The following is a 19,955-nucleotide window of genomic DNA, read 5'->3' as shown; positions in this document are numbered from 1 at the left end:
AGCTACTCAGGAGGCTGAGGCAGGAGAATCACTTGAACCCGGGAGGTGGAGGTTGCAGTGAGCTGAGATCAGGCCATTGCACTTCAGCCTGGGCAACAAGAGTGAAACTCTGTCTCAAAAAAAAAAAAAGAAAAGAGGCCGGGCGCGGTGGCTCAAGCCTGTAATCCCAGCACTTTGGGAGGCCGAGGCGGGCGGATCACGAGGTCAGGAGATCGAGACCATCCTGGCTAACACGGTGAAACCCTGTCTGTACTAAAAATACAAAAAATTAGCCGGGCGTGTTGGCGGGCGCCTGTAGTCCCAGCTCCTCGGGAGGCTGAGGCAGGAGAATGGCCTGAACCCGGGAGGCGGAGCTTGCAGTGAGCCGAGATCGCGCCACTGCACTCCAGCCTGGGTGACACAGCAAGACTCCGTCTCAAAAAAAAAAAAAAAAAGAAAAGAAAAGAAACAGAGATGCAAGTCACTAAGTGGGGCTGAATCTGTGGACGGGCTGACCTCCAGATCTGGGAACAAAGAATAGTCGTGAGAGGTGATTTCAGAGGAGTAAATAGATACTAAAAATGCTCATAGACTAAGAATGTGAGGCCAGGAGAGTGAGATGCTAACCCCCAACCAGCCTTATGAAAGGAGGCTTAAAATAGTTAATTGTTGAGTGGAGGAGGGAAGCTTTAAGGAGTTGGGAAGGACTATGTCAAGCTGCCTCCTGATTCATTATTACAATAGAACTGTGATATCCTAAATTTCACTGTGGCATAGGCCATTTGAAGACCTGTTGTACTGAGTCCCTAGGGGACCAGAAGAAAGAAACTGCAAAGTAATGAGACAGAGAAGGGGGAAAAAGTAATAACAAAGACATTCCACTCAATATGAGGCTGCAAACCAAAATGTTAATAATAGAAATCTAATGTTAAGAAAAATAACCAATAAAAACCAGGACTTCCACTTCAGAGAAGATGGAGTAGACAGATTTTTCCCTATTCCTCCCACTAAATACAACTAAAAACTCTGGAAATTATTTATAAAACAAATCTAACAAGACTGTGAAAGGTGGAAGAAAGAAGGCAGACCAGCTATGGGTCACAAGACCTTAGAAACAACATGGTGATGAGTTCCCTGGATTTTCTTTTTTCTTTTTTGAGACGGAGTCTCGCTCTGTTGCCCAGGCTGGAGTGCAGTGGCGCAATCTCGGCTCACTACAAGCTCCGTCTCCCGGGTTCACGCCATTCTGCTGCCTCAGCCTCTCCGAGTAGCTGGGACTACAGGCGCCCGCCACCACGCCCGGCTAATTTTTTTGTATTTTTAGTATAGACAGGGTTTCACCGTGGTCTTGATCTCCTGACCTCGTGATCCGCCCGCCTCAGCCTCCCAAAGTGCTGGGATTACAAGCGTGAGCCACCGCGCCCGGCCTGGATTTTCTTTTTGTCTCTGATATCCCAGACTTGGCGCTAAAACTGAATATTATATTTAATGGTAAAAGACTGAATGGAGCCAAGTGTGGTGGCTCACGCCTATAATCCCAGCACTTTGGAAAGCCAAGGCAGATGGATTGCTTGAGCCCAGGAGTTCAAGACCAGCCTGGGCAAAATGGTCTTGACAAGAGGATAGCTTGAGCCCGAGTTTGAGCCCAATCTGGGCAACATAACAAGACATTGTCTCTAAAAGAATTAAAATGCCAGCCAGGCGTGGTGGCTCATGCCTATAATCGCAGCACTTTGGGAGGCTGAGGCAGGCGGATCACCTGAGGTCGGGAGATTGAGACCAGCCTGACCAACATGGAGAAACTCTGTCTCTACTAAAAATACAAAATTAGCTGGGGGTGGTGGTGCATGCCTATAATCCCAGCTACTCGGGAGGCTGAGGCCAAGAATTGCTTGAACCCAGGAGGCAGAGGTTGCAGAGATGATACCATTGCACTCCAGCCTGGGCAACAAGAGCGAAACTCCGTCTCAAAAAAAAAAAAAACCCTATATAAAACCCTATGTAAAACATAATTTTTCTTTTATCAGATTGGCAAAGAACAAAATGAGAACATCATGTTGCCAAAGGAAAAGGGCAAGAGGTATTCATGGGCTACTATAAATGGGTATATGAATGAGTACATCCTCTTTGAGGCAATTTGGAGGTGGTTTGGTGATATTTATGAGAACTCCAAATACAAATGCACTGTGATTAACAGTTTTACTTACAGGAATTCATCTTACAGACATTTGTATAGGTAAAATGAAGCATTTGTACAAGATTATTCATTGCAGTTTATTTATAATAGCAGAAGATTGAAACAACCTAAATGTCCATTCAAATGCTGCCATAGAAAAGAATGAAGTAGCTCTCTGTCTACACATACAGAATGATCCAAAATATTTGGGTACATGAAAAAAGCAGTGTGCAGAACATTGTGTGTATATTGCTATCATTTAAGGAGGAATATATGAACATATTTGCATATATACATATAAAATATCTGTGGAAGACTTTTGGATGTTTCCAAGTAGGGGAACTGGAAGACTGAAGAACAGTTATGGAAGGGACACTTCATTTTATATTAGGGTTTGGTGGGGATTTTTTTTGGTCGGGGGGTGGGGACTACCTTTTGAATTTTGGAGTAAGGCTACATTACCTAGTCAAAAGCTTTTTTTTTTTTTTTTTTTTTTTTTTTTGAGATGGAGTCTGGCTCACCCATGCTGTAGTGCAGTGGCGCAATCTTGGCTCACTGCAAACACCTCCTGGGTTCAAGAGATTCTCCTGCCTCACCCTCCTGAGTAGCTGGGATTACAGGCACGCACCACCAAACCCGGCTAATTTTTGTAATTTTAGTAGAGACAGGTTTTCCCCATGTTGGCCAGGCTGATCTTGAGCTCCTGGCCACAAGTGATCTGCCTACCTTAGCCTCCCAAAGTACTGGGATTACAGGCGTGAGCCACCACTCCCGGCCAAAAAAAATTTTTTTAATTATCCAGGTGTGGTGACATGCTCCTGTGGTCCCAGCTACTTGGGAGACTGAGGTGGGACGATCGCTTGAGGCTATACTCCAGCCTGGGCAACAGAACAAAACCCCATCTCCAAAAATAAAAATAAAATGTGCCTTCACAAAACCATGAAGTCTTTACAACTGTTACCCATCCTAAGGGGCCTCAGTAGCATTGTAGGCAATTCCTATGGAACTATTCTGGCCCAATCCTATTTGTCCCATTGGTACCCAGAGCACCTCCTAAACCCTCTTATAGAAGTCAGAGTGCTGATCAAAAGAAGACTATTCTCAGTGGCAAATGGGATGTGTCTTGTCTATATCTATGTGCTCTTATTTTCCAGGGATGTTGGTGGTAAATGTAACGTGGAGGAACAAGACATATGTAGGTACCCTCCTTGACTGCACACGACATGATTGGGCACCCCCAAGGTAAGCACTTACAGCTATTTAGTTTATATTGTCTGAACCACTCTAATTGGTGATCTGTTATACTTTTATCCTGCTAGAATTGTACATCCAGCTTTTAAAGGACATGATGGTGTAGATACCAGGGAAAGCACTGTATTTATCTGACATTCAAGAAGACTGAATGGCCAGGCGCGGTGGCTCACGCCTGTAATCCCAGCACTTTGGGAGGCTGAGGCAGGCGGATCACCTGAGGTCAGGAGTTCGAGACCAGCCTGACCAACATGGAGAAACCCCGTCTCTACTAAAAATAAAAAATCAGCCAGGCATGGTGGTGCATGCCTGTAATCCCAGCTACTCGGGGGTGAGGCAGGAGAATCGCTTGAACCCAGGAGGCAGAGGTGGTGAGCCAAGATCACACCATTACACTCCAGCCTGGGCAACAAAAAGCGAAACTCCATCTCAAAAAAAAAAAAAAAAAAAAAGAAAAAGATGAATTGTGTATTAAAGTGTTCGGAGGCCAGGTACGGTGGCTCATGCCTGTAATCCTAGCACTTTGGGAGGCCAAGGCGAGTGGATCACGAGGTCAGGAGATCGAGACCATCCTGGCTAACACAGTGAAACCCCGTCTCTACTAAAAATTAGCCAGGCGTGGTGGCGGGCGTCTGTAGTCCCAGCTACTCGGCAGGCTGAGGCAGGAGAATGGAGTGAACCCGGGAGGCGGAGCTTGCAGTGAGCTGAGATCGCGCCACTGCACTCCAGCCTGGGGCACAGAGCGAGACTCCGTCTCAAAAAAAAATAAAGTGTTCGGGGGGTGCTCACTTCAGCGGTACATATACTAAAATTGGAACAATATAGAGAAGATTGGCATGGCCCCTGCACAAGGGTGACATGCAAATTCGTGAAGTGTTTTATATTTTTAAAATTAGGAAAAAAAAAAGTAAAGTGTTGAGGGGATGCACTTTGACTGGAATTATTAAAGTCACCTTGAGACCAAAGCCATAACATCTAACCATGGGTGAGCAAACATTCATTGATGGTAGCTATTTCTCAGAAATTTGAACTCAAGAACATTTTTAGTTTTATAAACTCTACTAGAACATATGAGTTTCACAAGGACCTTTTCATGTTGCAATTTGACCTTTAGATGGATATTTCAATCAATGGCACCTTATAGCTTTTTCCTAATACTAGTACTCAGTTTGTCAGGGTTTGGGAAATCCAGGCGTTGAGGGTAATTTACAACTAACATACAGGTAACATCCTAGGAGATTACCAATTAATGCAATTCCCATGCAGTCACCAGTTTCTTTATTGGATCATATTCATTGAAAATGGTAGTTATTATCTGGACAGTTCTTTTAGGAAAAGTATCTTAAACCTTCATCTGCCCATTGTTCCCATGAAACAAAGATGGGCAGAAATGTCCCAAGGAAAAGCATTTCAAAGTTCTTGATTCCATACCACTTTCTTTTTCTCAGATGTGATTATTCTCTACCGAGGGCTATTTATGTCGCTTAATTTTCAGAGATGCTGGGCCAGGTTTCTAGAGGCTTAGACTTTTTTTCTGAGATGGAGACTTGCTCTGTCGCCCAAGCTGGAGTGCAGTGGCGTGATCTCGGCTCACTGCAAGCTCCACCTCCTGGGTCTACGCCATTCTCCTGCCTCAGCCTCCCCAGTAGCTGGGACTACAGGCGCTCCCACCGCGCCCGGCTAATTTTTTGTATTTTTAGTAGAGACGGGGTTTCACCGTGTTAGCCAGGATGGTCTCGATCTCCTGACCTCGTGATCCGCCCACCTCGGCCTCCCAAAGAGCTGGGATTACAGGCGTGAGCCACCGCGCCCGGCCCTGAATATAGTCTTATAAAAGTCTAAGCCTTGGGCCGGGCACGGTGGCTCACGCCTGTAATCCCAGCTCTTTGGGAGGCCGAGGCAGGCAGATCATGAGGTCAGGAGATCGAGACCATCCTGGCTAACAGGGTGAAACCCCGTCTCTACTAAAAATACAAAAAATTAGCCGGGCGAGGTGGCGGGCGCCTGTAGTACCAGCTACACGGGAGGCTGAGGCAGGAGAATGGCGTGAATCCCCCGGGGGCGGAGCCTGCAGTGAGCCGAGATCGCGCCACTGCACTCCAGCCTGGGCGACAGCGAGACTCCGTCTCAAAAAAAAAAAAAGAAAAGAAAAAACAGACTATATTCAGGCTGGGTGCAGTGGCTCACGCCTGTAATCCCAGCACTTTGGGAGGCTGAGGCGGGTGGATCACCTGAGGTCAGGAGTTCGACACCAGCCTGGTCAACATGGTGAAACCCTGTCTCTACTAAAAATACAAAAATTAGCTGGGCGTGGTGGCTTATGCCTGTAACCCCAGCTACTCAGGAGCCTGAGGCGGGAGAACCACTTGAACCAGGGAGTTGGAGGTTGCAGTGAGCTGAGATCGCTCCGCTGCACTCCAGCCTGGGCGACAGAGCAATACTCCATCTCAAAAAAAAAAAAAAAAAAAAAGAGACTATATTCAGACCATTAGACCATAATAGTTGCCCTGGTAAGAATCAGAAGCAGGCCAGGCGCAGTGGCTCATGCCTGTAATCCCAGCACTTTGGGAGGCCGAGGCGGGTAGATCACAAGCTCAGGAGATCGAGACCATCCTGGCCAACATGGTGAAACCCCATCTCTACTAAAATACAAAAATTAGCTGGGCATGGTGGCTCATGCCCGTAACCCCAGCTACTCGGGAGCCTGAGGCAAGAGAACCAGTTGAACCAGGGAGTTGGAGGTTACAGTGAGCCGAGATCGTGCCACTGCGTTCCAGCCTGGCGGCAGAGCAAGACTCCATCTCAAAAAAAAAAAAAAAATAAGAAAAAGAAAAAAAAAAGAATCAGAAGCAGATGAGCTAAAACAAGTTAGTAAAGTTCTTATGCCCTCCCTTTGCATTTCTGAGAAACCTATTGGAAGGACTTATTTCTGCTTTGGGCATGCAAGAATCCAGAGAGATAGGAGCTGAGTGAGTAGGTTGATAACAGGGAAGCAGTAAGTAGCTTTACAGTAGGACTGTTCTGGGAACCCACAGGAGATATTTGACAAAATTTGCCTTTTTTCTGCAATAACTATGGTTCCTACTGTCTTAGAAACAACCTATTCCAGCTGCCCCCTGGAACAAGAGAGTCCAAACCATCTTTAGATCTACAAGGGAACTAATCTTAGCTAAAAGATTTAATTCTAAGCAGTGTTTTAAGCTCCATGAAAAGCTACTTTAGGGCCTATGAGGAGTGACCCCTAGGTGCAGATCTCCAGACATTTAAAGAACTCATGTACTCTTGGTTATATCTGATGTTTAGGAAACTCTTAAATGGATTGGTGCTTTGTTCTACCTTTCTATATCTTCATAGTGAGGTATGTAAGAAAACGGCATTGGGCTAAAAATAGAGCTAGAAGCCTGTTGTATGTTGCCATTAATCAGTGATGTTACCTTGGACAAGTCACTTAGCATGCCTGGCCTCAATTTCCTGTATGATCTCTAACATCTTTTCTGAAACCATGACTATGGCTGTATATAGGAAATGTAGACATGACTATCTTATGGAACAGACTCTGCATGGTTTTGGAAGTAAATGTTGGGAAATAATTTGCAGCTAACATGTATCCCAGGAGTTCACCATTTAGTGCAGTTCACAATCAGAATTTCTTTTAACAAATCATATTCATTGAAAACGATAGTCACCATCTGGACAGTTCTGGAGGCTACAGCTAAACTGGTTTGAAGATATTTTCTCTTCTTAATAATATTCTGTTGTGTTTATCCTTTGCCAAGGTTCTGTGACTCCCCGACCAGTGACCTGGAAATGCGCAATGGTCGGGGTAGAGGCAAACGCATGCGTCCCAACAGTAATACACCTGTCAATGAGACAGCCACAGCCTCTGACAGCAAAGGGACCAGTAGCAGCAGCAAAACCCGGGCAGGAGCCAATAGCAAAGGCCGTCGGGGCAGCCAGAATTCTTCAGAGCATCGCCCACCTGCCAGCAGCACTTCTGAGGATGTCAAGGCCAGTCCTTCCTCAGCTAATAAGCGGAAAAACAAACCCCTTTCAGACATGGAGCTGAATTCTAGCTCAGAGGACTCCAAAGGGAGCAAGCGTGTCCGTACTAACTCCATGGGCTCAGCCACTGGCCCCCTTCCTGGGACCAAGGTAGAACCCACTGTTCTGGACAGAAACTGTCCCTCCCCCGTCCTAATTGACTGTCCCCACCCAAACTGCAACAAGAAGTACAAGCACATCAATGGACTTAAGTACCACCAAGCTCATGCCCATACAGATGATGACAGCAAGCCAGAAGCGGATGGGGACAGTGAGTACGGAGAGGAACCTATTCTCCATGCAGATCTTGGGAGCTGCAATGGTGCATCTGTCTCACAAAAAGGTTCCTTGTCCCCTGCCCGCTCAGCTACCCCCAAAGTTCGGCTTGTAGAGCCTCATAGCCCTTCTCCTTCAAGCAAATTCAGCACAAAAGGCCTCTGTAAGAAAAAGTTGAGTGGGGAAGGGGACACAGACCTTGGGGCCTTATCCAATGATGGCTCTGATGATGGACCCTCAGTGATGGATGAAACAAGCAATGATGCCTTTGATTCTTTAGAAAGGAAGTGTATGGAAAAAGAAAAATGTAAAAAACCCTCTAGTTTAAAACCTGAAAAGATTCCTTCCAAGAGCCTAAAGTCAGCCCGTCCCATTGCCCCTGCCATCCCCCCACAGCAAATCTACACCTTCCAGACAGCCACCTTCACAGCAGCGAGCCCAGGCTCTTCCTCAGGCTTGACCGCCACAGTGACACAAGCCATGCCCAACAGTCCCCAGCTCAAGCCCATTCAGCCCAAGCCCACTGTTATGGGAGAACCTTTCACAGTCAATCCTGCCTTGACTCCAGCCAAGGACAAGAAAAAGAAAGACAAAAAAAAGAAGGAATCTTCAAAGGAACTTGAAAGTCCTCTGACCCCTGGGAAAGTGTGTCGAGCAGAAGAAGGCAAAAGCCCATTCAGGGAATCTTCAGGAGACGGGATGAAAATGGAGGGGCTCCTAAATGGCTCATCAGACCCCCACCAAAGCCGACTGGCTAGCATCAAGGCTGAAGCCGACAAGATCTATAGTTTCACAGACAATGCCCCCAGCCCTTCCATTGGAGGCAGTAGCCGCCTTGAAAACACTACCCCTACTCAGCCCCTGACTCCCTTACATGTAGTGACCCAGAATGGAGCTGAAGCCAGCTCAGTCAAAACCAACAGCCCTGCATACTCTGACATCTCTGATGCTGGGGAAGATGGGGAGGGCAAGGTAGACAGTGTCAAATCAAAGGACGCTGAACAGTTGATTAAAGAAGGGGCTAAGAAAACTCTTTTTCCCCCTCAGCCTCAGAGCAAAGACTCACCATATTACCAAGGCTTTGAGAGTTACTATTCTCCAAGTTATGCACAGTCCAGCCCTGGGGCTCTGAACCCCAGCAGCCAGGCAGGAGTGGAGAGCCAGGCCCTGAAGACAAAAAGGGATGAGGAACCTGAGAGCATAGAAGGGAAAGTGAAGAACGATGTCTGTGAGGAAAAGAAGCCCGAGCTGAGCAGTTCCAGTCAGCAGCCCTCAGTCATCCAGCAGCGTCCCAGTATGTACATGCAGTCCCTGTACTACAACCAGTATGCCTATGTACCCCCCTATGGCTACAGCGACCAGAGTTACCACACCCACCTGCTGAGCACTAACACGGCTTACCGGCAGCAGTATGAAGAACAGCAGAAACGCCAGAGCTTAGAGCAGCAGCAGCGGGGAGTGGACAAGAAGGCAGAGATGGGCCTGAAGGAGCGGGAGGCAGCACTCAAGGAAGAGTGGAAGCAAAAGCCGTCAATTCCACCAACTCTCACCAAGGCCCCCAGCCTGACAGACCTGGTGAAGTCAGGACCTGGCAAGGCCAAGGAGCCAGGGGCTGACCCAGCCAAATCAGTCATCATTCCCAAGTTAGATGACTCTTCAAAACTCCCGGGCCAGGCCCCTGAAGGCCTTAAAGTGAAGCTGAGTGATGCCAGCCACCTAAGCAAGGAGGCCTCTGAGGCCAAGACAGGCGCTGAGTGTGGTCGACAGGCAGAGGTGGATCCAATACTCTGGTACCGACAGGTAACTGTTGCCCTGGGAGGAAGTGGAAATACCATATGATAATCGTCTATCTTCCTCACAAATAAGGGCTGTCCTTATATAGGGGTTCAACTGAATTAAGATTAGCAGGAGAGATGTATAATTTTAAGGATTCTTTACCTTTGTAAACCATTTTAATGTTTTTAATTTTATTTTAATATTATTGTTTTTTTGAGGTGGAGTCTCACTCTGTTGCCCAGGCTAGAGTGCAGTGGTGCGATCTTGGCTCACTGCAACCTCTGCCTCCCAGGTTCAAGCGATTCTCCTGCCTCAGCCTCCCGAGTAGCTGGGATTACAGGCACACGCCACCACACCCAGCTAATTTTTTTTGTATTTTTAGTAGAGATGGGGCTTCACCATCTTGGTCAGGCTGGTCTGGAACTCCTGACCTCAAGTAATCCACCTGCCTCAGCTTCCCAAAGTGCTGGGATTACAGGCATGAGCCACTGCACCCAGCCAATTTATTTTATTTTATTTTATTTTATTTTTTTATTTTTATTTTTTGAGATGGAGTCTGGCACTGTCACCTAGGCTGGAATGCATTGGTGCAATCTCAGCTCACTGCAACCTCTGCCTCCCGGGTTCACATGATTCTCCTGCCTCAGCCTCTCGAGTAGCTGGGATTACAGGTGTGTGCCACCACACCCGGCTGATTTTTTTTTTTTTTAGTAGAGATGGGGTTTCACCATGTTAGCCAGGATGGTCTTGATCTCTTGACCTTGTGATCCACCCGCCTCGGCCTCCGAAAGTACTGGGATTACAGGCATGAGCCACCACGCCCGGCCGTAATTTTTTTTATTTTTATGTTTTTATAGAGACCAGAGTCCCCCTGTGTTGCCCAGGCTGGAATGCAATGATGTAGTCATAGCTCACTGCAATTTCCAACTCCTAGGCTCAAGCAGTCCTCCTGCCTCAGCCTCCCAATTAACCAGGACTATAGATGCATGCCACCACACCCAGATAATGTTTTAATTTTTTGTACAGAGGGGTCTCACTATGTTGCCCAGGCTGGTCTTGAACTCCTGGCCTCAAGCAATCCTCCTGCCTCAGCCTCCCAAAGCACAGGGATTCATATTAATGTGTTTTCTTGTTTGTTTGTTTTTTGTTTTGTTTTGTTTTGTTTTTTGTTTTTGTTACTGTTTTGTTTTATTTTGTTTTTTTGACAAAGTCTTGCTCAGTCGCCCAGGCTGGAGTATAGTGGCGCAATCTCAGCTCACTGCAAGCTCCGCCTCCCAGGTTCACGCCGTTCTCCTGCCTCAGCCTCCTGAGTAGCTGGGACTACAGGTGCCCGCCACCACGCCCGGCTGATTTTTTTGTACTTTTAATAGAGATGGGGTTTCACTGTGTTAGCCAGGATGGTCTCGATCTCCTGACCTCATGATCCACCCACCTCGGCCTCCCAAAGTGCTGGGATTACAGGCGTGAGCCACCGCGCCCGGCCCCATACTAACGTTTTTTCAAAAGCACTTTTATATCCATAGCAGGTGTTTTTTCCATTTGACAAGAAAGGCCCAGACAAGTTAGCTTAATTTGTCTGGGGTTACTTGAGACCTCACTAGCAGAGCCAGGATTAGAACCCAGGTATCTCGATTCCTTGTCTGTGTTTCCTCCACTGTTTGGTTCCTATGAAATGAGTTATTGATGGTCTCTCTATTTTTTAGAGTAGGTCCAAAGTATACTCAGTTACTGAGTTTCTTTAACAAGGATTTTATAGGTTGAGTTAGAACTAGGAACTTGGAATTTCATATCTTGCTCTGCTCATGAGACTTAGACTGTCTTCCCTTCCCTCTTGGTATAATAGTTATACCTCCTTCCATCCTCTGATCTGAGTGTCCCTTATAAGCTTTCCACCCCCTGAGCGTGCTCTGAAAAAGTGAAACAATCTAAACATCTTGGAAGGGGCAGCCTCTCCTATTTCAGTCATTTTCCCAGAATGCTTGTTCTCACCTAGAAAACATCCACTGATGCATGGATGGATTTTCCTTTTCTCCCCCTGCCCCATCTTGTTCCCTGTGGGTGGGTGCAGAGGTTAGGGTGGGGGCTTTTTAACCAAAAGGGAGCAGAGTTGGGTTATAAACAAGATCAGTAGAGGCCAAAATCCTACTCTGCCCCAAGTGTCTAGTACTAATTATCTGCTCTGGTGGTTCTACTGGGACCTTAGGCTTGAAATATATCTGTCTTATCTGTGCAACACCAGTCGTTGTTCTGTGATTGTTGTAGGAGGCAGAGCCCCGGATGTGGACATATGTTTATCCTGCCAAGTACTCAGACATCAAGTCAGAGGATGAGCGGTGGAAGGAGGAGCGGGACCGCAAATTGAAGGAGGAAAGGAGTCGGAGTAAGGACTCTGTCCCCAAGGAAGATGGGAAGGAAAGCACAAGTAGTGACTGCAAGCTGCCCACGTCGGAGGAGTCTCGCCTTGGGAGCAAGGAGCCCCGGCCAAGTGTCCATGTGCCTGTGTCCTCCCCGCTCACCCAGCACCAGTCCTACATCCCCTACATGCACGGCTATTCCTACAGTCAGTCCTACGACCCCAACCACCCCAGCTACCGGAGCATGCCTGCTGTGATGATGCAGAACTACCCAGGTACAGCACCAAGTGCCAGCGCTATTCCGTTCACTGGAAGGGGGAATGAAGCACAGATTTCACATCCAGAGTTTTCTTGCTCAGCCCCAAGGCATATTGAGGCTCGCTTAGATGACAGCCCTTTTTTCACTGAGTCATTCTGTGAGGTGGCCACCATAACCCATAGTTCCTTGAATGACCCATAATGATAGTCTGTGTGACTACCTCTCTCTCCCTTGCTCCAGCTCAAGGATTGCCTCTGTAGTCAGTTTTCATTGCCAACTAAAGATAAAACTCCCTCTCTGTCACTGCTGTCTCCCCTCAGCTGGAATTTATAAACCATATACTCCACATTTTGTAGTGTGCTAGGCACTGTGGGAGCTACAAAAGAAGTAGAGCCATTGAGTTCCTTCCATAGTGGAGAGACACAAAGAACAAATAAAATGCAAACCATAACAATGCATGGATTCAGTTGCCAGATCATGTTCACCTGTCAAGTAAGAAGAGCAGTCTGAAGTCAGACTGGGGGGGATTTCTTGCTAGATTCAGCTTGGAAAAGACAAGCTCTTTATAGTGTTTAAGTGTTTTTGGTTTGTTTGTTTTTTAAGACGGAGTTTCACTCTTGTTGTGCAGGCTAGAGTGCAGTGGCGTGATCTTGGCTCACCACAGCCTCCACCTCCCGGGTTCAAACGATTCTCCTGCCTCAGCCTCCTGAGTAGCTAGGATTACAGGCATGTGCCACCACTCCTGGCTAATTTTGTATTTTTAGTAGAGACGGTGTTCTTCCGTGTTGGTCAGGCTGGTCTTGAACTCCCGACCTCAGGTGATCCAGCCGCCTTGGCCTCCCAAAGTGCTGAGATACAGGCATGAGCCACCGCTCCTGGCCTTAAATGTTTTTTAACTTGTTAGAAGAAAATGCTCTTATTTAACTCTACTCGTTTTGTTGCCCAAAGAACCATGTGGGGTGCTTCTGGGGTGGAAGGGCACTTCTTTAGCCTCACTCCTTAGAGCTTCCAGCTTCTTACAGCAGCCTAAATAGTCTCAACATTCTGGTGACATTATTATAAAGCACACTCTAAATAGAAATAAGCTTTTCAAACAGAAATAGGAAATTTCTTACCCTTGAGGTGTTCCTTTCTCCCTGTCACTCACACCCGTCAATATAAAAATCACAGTTGCATTTGTTGAGTGCTCGCCCTGAGCCAGGCGCTGTCCTCTGAGATTTATACACATTATCTTTTTTAATCCTCCCTATCACCTTAAGTAATAAGTATTGGTATCTTCATTTTTGATGATGAAGAAACTGAAGCTCAAAACAGTTATTTATTTGCTCAAGGTTACCAAGCTAGTAAGTCTCAGATTAAGGTTTTGAGCCCAAGGCTCTGACTCCAGATCGTGTGATCTTTCCACTTTATCATATCACTTCTCCAAGATGAATCTGAGACCAGTTCAAAGAACAGTATCAGATCTGTGGAAGTTGGAAGCAGGAAACAGGGCCATGTTCCTAATATCCCTTAGCTAATTTTTCCTGTAGAGCTCAGTAAAGAAAGGTCAAGCCAACAGTCTTAGCCAAAGACACTATGTTAGAAAATACCTCAGCCTGTGCCTAGGAAAGCTGATGCCCACCTAATCAAGCTCACTAAAGCAGAGCTTCCTCTACCTCTCCCATCTCTTTGACTGATTTCTCCTTCCACAGGTTCCTATCTGCCTTCCAGCTACTCTTTTTCCCCATATGGCAGCAAGGTCTCAGGTGGTGAAGATGCTGACAAGGCACGAGCCAGCCCCAGTGTGAGTTGTAAATCCAGCTCAGAGTCCAAAGCTCTGGACATCTTGCAGCAGCATGCCAGTCACTACAAGAGCAAGTCTCCCACGGTAAGAAAAGTACAGTGGTGCTGGCTGTTACCCAAAGACCAGTAAAGCCAGATCCAGGGTCTGGGAGAAGGTGGGCAAGTTCAGGTCCTGACCACAGTGCAGCTTGGCTGACTTGACGCTGGCAGCCCCCAGGGCATCTTCTTTATTCTTAGGTATCTTGCACTTTTAGGGGTCATAAGGTGGCGCCCTGGGCATCTCACTCGTGTGTGTGTGTGTGTGTGTGTGTGTGGTTGTATGTATGTCTCACTAAAGTGCTTTTGTGTCTCTGGTTTCCTTTCCAGATAAGTGATAAAACTTCTCAGGAGAGAGATCGAGGAGGCTGTGGGGTGGTTGGGGGTGGTGGCAGCTGTAGCAGCGTCGGGGGAGCAAGTGGGGGTGAACGGAGTGTTGACCGGCCCCGCACCTCTCCTTCCCAGCGCCTGATGTCCACACACCACCACCACCACCACTTGGGGTACTCGTTGCTCCCAGCACAGTACAACTTACCCTATGCAGCAGGTAAGCCTGTTTTCCCTACCACCTGTTGTTTTGTCTTGTTTTGGTTTGTTTATCTTCATCCCAGTAGTAATGTCCACAGCTAGGACCCTCCTACCTGACTCATAAGAATCCTTTTTTAATTTTTTTTTGAGCTTCTAATCTGTGCACAGTCCTAACCTCCTGCAGACATTAAAGCATATGATATTTATTCCTCCCTTGGAGTTTGGGGACTCTTAAATTCCTCCAGAATACTGGCCCTGATAGTCAGAAGAATATGGAACAGGTGTTCCCCAAAGGCAAAGAGAAACAATCAGCTGAGAAATAGAGCTTTATTATCTATCTCCAGCAAATATATCTGGCTGAGTATCAGATTTTTTTTTCTGTCAGCACCCCAAAACTCAGGGAAAAAGGTTAATGGAAGGTTTCTGTGAGTGCCACACTAACATGTTCTCCTGCTTATTCAGGGCTTTCTTCTACAGCCATTGTTGCCAGCCAACAAGGCTCAACTCCCTCACTCTACCCACCCCCCAGGAGGTGAGAATGGTAAGTCACTTTTGTTAATTTGGGGCAACACATAATGCCAGGGTAGTTGCTACCTGGATCACAGAATCCCTAGGTGAGGAATAGCTATGAGGGGTCAGCAGTCTGGAATCCATGGAACCCTGGCCAAGCCTCTTGTACAAGAGTCTCCCATGAAGCCATGTGCATCTGAGAGGACCTGTGGAACACAGTGTCCCCTAGGGACCAGTACTGGCCACTCCTACAATTCATTTTCTTGGAGTGCCACCTTGTGGTTGTTTTACCAACAGGCTGAGTGCCTGGTTATCTGTCCATGCTTCCCTTGCAGACACCAAGTGCCCGGATAAAGTCAGCTTCACGGGCCCGGACTGGCTCACCCAAGGAGGTGCTGAAGGTGCCATTTAGACATCAGTTAAATGGTGTTGATCATCCTGTTTGCCGTTTCCACCATGACTGAAGGCAGACCCTTGGCTATCTCACCTCCACCAGACCTCCGGACTACCTGACCCTCCCTCTTCCTCAGGAGCTGGAGAGCTGGTACTTAGCAAAAATATTTATTCTCTCAGCCACAGTCATGACTGTTGTGGCCTCTGTGGAGATGAAGGCACGGGAAGCAACCAGGGGAACATGGCCTCAGCCCAGAGAAGCCACCGCTCTGTTCCCCAAGCCCTTGGTCTGCTGCCGGAGCAGTACCAGCCCCCCCGCCCACCAGGGAGGGACCCCCACCCCCAAGCACTGGGTAAGGTCTGAAGACAGCACAGCAGCCATACCCCTCACCATCATTACCACCATCACCAGATTCTGCATCTCCCTAGTGCTTTGCACCCTGGGAATTGGCAGCATGTGGAGGAACTAGAATCTCAGGAAAGAAATTGGGGGTTGTTTTCTACATAATTGTGAAAACAAGGTCTTCAAATGTGGAGACTTCTCCCCATTTACATGAGCACATATAAACGCTCACAACCTAGCCTGGAAAGGAAGACCAAGGCATCTGCCCCAACATGGCCTTGAGCTGCCTGTGAGGCAGGGGGCAGGGGTTCCAACACCAGCACAGGGCTCCCCAGGGACACTGGGGGCAAGCTGGTGCTGGAGCATGAATGACGTCTGTGAAGTAGAACCTACGTCCCCACTAAGTCCTGCTGCTTCTTATTCCCCAACTCCTTGCCCTTTTCCCTTCCCTCCTAACCCCTTGGTGCCTTTCCCAGGGGGATCCCCACACTGGTCTTGCCTCTTCTTTTCCACTGCTTGGCTCTTAAACCTCAGGCAGATAAACTAGTATCCCCCCCAGCCTGGGGAACCTTGGAGTCTGCCAGGTCACCTTAGGGCAAGGCCCAGAAGGCAGCCCCTGGGAGCACCCAGCAGTTCTTGGAGATGTCCTGTCATCTAGCCATCTGATATCTTCCTCATATGGGGCCACAAATATATACAGCCCAATTCCTCTGTCTACAAGTACATGATTTTATATAGCTCAGTCTATAACCTCCATGTGGGCCAATATAAGCTGTGTTTCTTGGTAACACATATTTTGTTTGAGGGGCCACTGGCCGTGGGAGGTTATTTGTTCCTTAGACCCTGGAATAACACATCCAAGCCATTACTTATTAGAGTCTCAGAATGTACTCAGTGGAGCTGTACTTTGAGGCAGCCAACATTTCTCTGCTTTCCTTAGAAATGCAGTCTCCCAATGGAAGCTTTATACTCTTTGTACTGGGAAAGTGAGGATGATTTGGTAGCTTTATTGGGGTCATGTCTTCCCCAAGGTGTGGGGAGCTTTAGCTTACTTGGCTTTTGAGATATCATCCCTCTGTTCTCCCCTCCTATCTTTCCATGACTCTCTGGATTGAGAGAGATAAAGACTGACAGACACCAGTGTAGGCTGGAAAAGTGACTGTGTGACCAGAGTGCCAAAAATGACTAGGAGCAGGAACTTGGCTCCAACTCAGTTTGGAAAATGGGAAATAGGGGACAGTAAGCACAATGCCCAGTAGTAGTTGATTTCCAAGGACCCTGGAACCCTACACATGAGAGGCTTAGGGTCACCATCTGCTCAAGAGGATCCCCTCTGATCTACAGGCCTTTCCCCTAGGTTTCTGCCTCCTCGTTTTTGTTCAAGTTGGGTTCTGAGTCCTCCCCAAAAACCATTGTTTTAGACCTTTTGGCAGGGCCCCAAAACAGCCTCCCTCATACCCATCATTCCCTCTGCCTCCTGCTGCCCTCATGGGCAGTGCTCTGAGCAGTGACCTCCCTTTCCTCCGTGGAAGTAGCTAGTGCAGACACCATTACCCCATCCCACCTGAGTCACCCCAACCAAGAGAGTGACTGAATTTCAGCCTGATTATGCCCTCCTGGAGCTCCTATGAAGTGGAGCCAAGGTTCCCTCTCTGTTCCTGTTTGTTTTTAAATATTGTTGTGTGTTTTGTATCTGTGGCATTGGCCTGCAGCATACTCTGTATATATTGTAAAGAAACCGTTTGGAGTAATTTTCTTTTGCATTGGGCAGGCATGGCCCTGCATTCCTGCCCTTTCCACTCATTCTGTAACACAGAGGATGAACTTCTGTATTAGCTGGGCAGCCTTGGGTTCTCCAGAAGAGAACAGGTTTTTCTTTTCCTTTTTAATTTTTCTTCTTAAACATTTGGCTGATCGTCATATCCAAGTCTCCCCTGAAGAGTAGGAGCTGCTCAGAAGAGCAGGTGAAAGCCACCATGGCAGATCCTGATGCCTGCCAGGCCTAGTCTTCCCTCTGAAATAACATGAAGCAGCAGCTGTGGAGCTACACAGGTGGGAGCTACCTGTGGCATCCATGACCTAGTCAGAGGGATGAGATGCTCAGCAGGGGTCCCCATCCTATCCCACCCCACAAACAAAGGCTGGAAAAATTTGCTACCAAGGGCCAAGACCACCAGACCAAGCCGGTTTATGAGCCACCCCTGCCCAGGCCCTCACAGACATTGCTCACTGGGCTTCCCATAGAGGAGAAGCTAAAGAGAGAGGGGTCCTCATCCCCAGATAGACCAGGCAAGGCTTGGAGAGCTGCTCTTTAGAATCCACATCAACTACTTCCTCATTTTAAGGTATGGCAGTTCCCTTCATCCCCTTTTCCTGCCTTGTACATGTACATGTATGAAATTTCCTTCTCTTACCCAACTCTCTCCACACAAGGTCAAAGAACCACACGCTTAGAAGGGTAAGAGGGCACCCTGTGAAATGAAATGGTGATTTCTTGAGTCTCTTTTTTTCCAGGTTTAAGGGGCCATGGGAGGACTTAGAGAGTTGCGAGTTAAGACTGCAGAGGGCTAGAGAATTATTTTATACAGGCTTTGAGGCCACCCATGTCACTTATCCCGTATACCCTCTCACCATCCCCTTGTCTACTCTGATGCCCCCAAGATGCAACTGGGCAGCTAGTTGGCCCCATAATTCTGGGCCTTTGTTGTTTGTTTTATTACTTGGGCATCCCAGGAAGCTTTCCAGTGATCTCCTACCTTGGGCCCCTCCTGGGATCAAGCCCCTCCCAGGCCCTGTCCCCAGCCCCTCCTGCCCCAGCCCACCCGCTTGCCTTGGTGCTCAGCCCTCCCATTGGGAGCAGGTTGGGGCGAGCTGGAGGCCCGGGCTGGAGGGGCAGTGTTGCTGTTCATAGATTTTGTTCCATTGGCGTTGCTCTGTTGGATTTAATTTCAGTCTTCCTGATTCTTCCCTTCTGTAAAGTGTACATTACCAAGTTCCTTGTTTTTTTATATATATATATAAATATATATATATACAAACTGTACTCTTTTTGCCTTTGTACATTCAGGCAAGAAGAGAAAATAAATCTTTTTAAGAGACAATCACAAATCTGTGAGGGCTGCTGGTTATTTCTCCTGGAGTTTGCTGCTGAGCTGCCTCTTCCTTCCTCCCAACTTTCCTGTTCTCCCTCAGCTCTCCTGATTTTCCTGGCCCTGCTCCATATGCATCCTCAGCTTCACTTTCCCTGGCTGATGGCAAGCTGTTGAATCCAGTGTCCAGACTACCTGCCTTGTAACCCTTTTCTGCCCAGCATTGTTTTCTGGCTTGGCCACTGGCTTAGCCCAGGAGCTTTACTCTGTGCCCTGGCCTCCCCTCTCTTCACCTTTAGATTTCCATTCACCGAAGTGGCTTTGGACCCCTGGGTACTCTGGGACCTGTTTCCTGGAGGCCCTGGCTTGGGACACTCACCTGTGAAACTATGCAGCTGGGAGCTCTGCCTAAGAGTTTGCAGTATTTAAACCTGCCTGGGAGTTAGGACGGATGGTTTTAGGAATGACCGAGAAACTACCCCTAAAACTCCCCCCACATTCCAGCCCCTAAAATGCTCTGATCCAGAGCTCAGAGGATGATTCCCAGCTGGTGGACTCCTGTGGCTACCCCATCAGAACAAGGGCTAAGGGTTTATGGGTCAAGAGTATTTGATCAGAATTTTAAAGGGTGGTACACTCTGAAACACAGCCCAACCAAACCATTGTTTGGCCGCTTTCTCTTTTCCTCTACCTTCCTCCTCCCCACTTTTTTCCCTTTCTCTCTACTTCCTCTTCTTAATTGGCTTTGGAATTGCAGTATATTTTTAAATTATTTGTTGTATTTATTGAATAAAGTTTTTAATGTCCCTGTTCTTAAATTTAGACTTAGTTTTGCCTTTCACACTCCACCCCCACCCCACCCCCAAAATATTCTACCTTCTAAGTTGCTTTTTAAACTGTAGTGCAGCCTTTTGGGTACCATATTTCTTTCCTGTCAGTGGTCTTCAATAGCAAAAGTTTTTTTTGAAAAGGGAAATCTTGACTGGGTTTCCAATTTAGCCTTTGTGACTCTAGCCGTATTGAAGACGAATCACCAATAGGTGGCAGCAGAATCTCAAGCAGGTTTCTTAGGAAAAAGTAATGGGCTGAGTTTTGTCTTGGTTTTCATCTGTCTTGTAGATTCCTTGTGTTTGTTTAATATCTGCATCCTAAACTGCCAGCT

General features: G+C 47.4%; 1 protein-coding gene and 1 non-coding gene across 4 annotated transcripts in view; both read left to right on the top strand.

The window, feature by feature from the left end:
- Positions 1-19,611, top strand: part of ZNF609 (zinc finger protein 609) — a 234,806-nt gene extending 215,195 nt beyond the window's left edge. For all 3 annotated transcript variants that reach the window (XM_055278163.2, XM_055278165.2, XM_063638855.1), the window contains exons 4-10: positions 3,310-3,397; positions 7,183-9,523; positions 11,762-12,128; positions 13,804-13,979; positions 14,261-14,477; positions 14,921-14,999; positions 15,304-19,611. In XM_055278163.2, the coding sequence (XP_055134138.1) occupies positions 3,310-3,397; positions 7,183-9,523; positions 11,762-12,128; positions 13,804-13,979; positions 14,261-14,477; positions 14,921-14,994 (3,263 nt within the window). In that variant the 3' untranslated portion in view covers positions 14,995-14,999; positions 15,304-19,611. The remainder of the gene's footprint in view (positions 1-3,309; positions 3,398-7,182; positions 9,524-11,761; positions 12,129-13,803; positions 13,980-14,260; positions 14,478-14,920; positions 15,000-15,303) is intronic.
- On the top strand, positions 4,188-4,294 carry LOC129483582 (U6 spliceosomal RNA). Its single transcript, XR_008658105.1, has one exon. It is a non-coding gene; the product is annotated as a U6 spliceosomal RNA (small nuclear RNA).
- Positions 19,612-19,955: the final 344 nt, after the last annotated feature.

Source organism: Symphalangus syndactylus, chromosome 5 (genome assembly GCF_028878055.3).
Source record: "Symphalangus syndactylus isolate Jambi chromosome 5, NHGRI_mSymSyn1-v2.1_pri, whole genome shotgun sequence".
NCBI classification, from domain to species: domain Eukaryota; kingdom Metazoa; phylum Chordata; class Mammalia; order Primates; family Hylobatidae; genus Symphalangus; species Symphalangus syndactylus.
The sequence above is the reverse complement of the archived record's forward strand: the minus strand, read 5'-3'. Positions and strand labels throughout refer to the sequence as shown.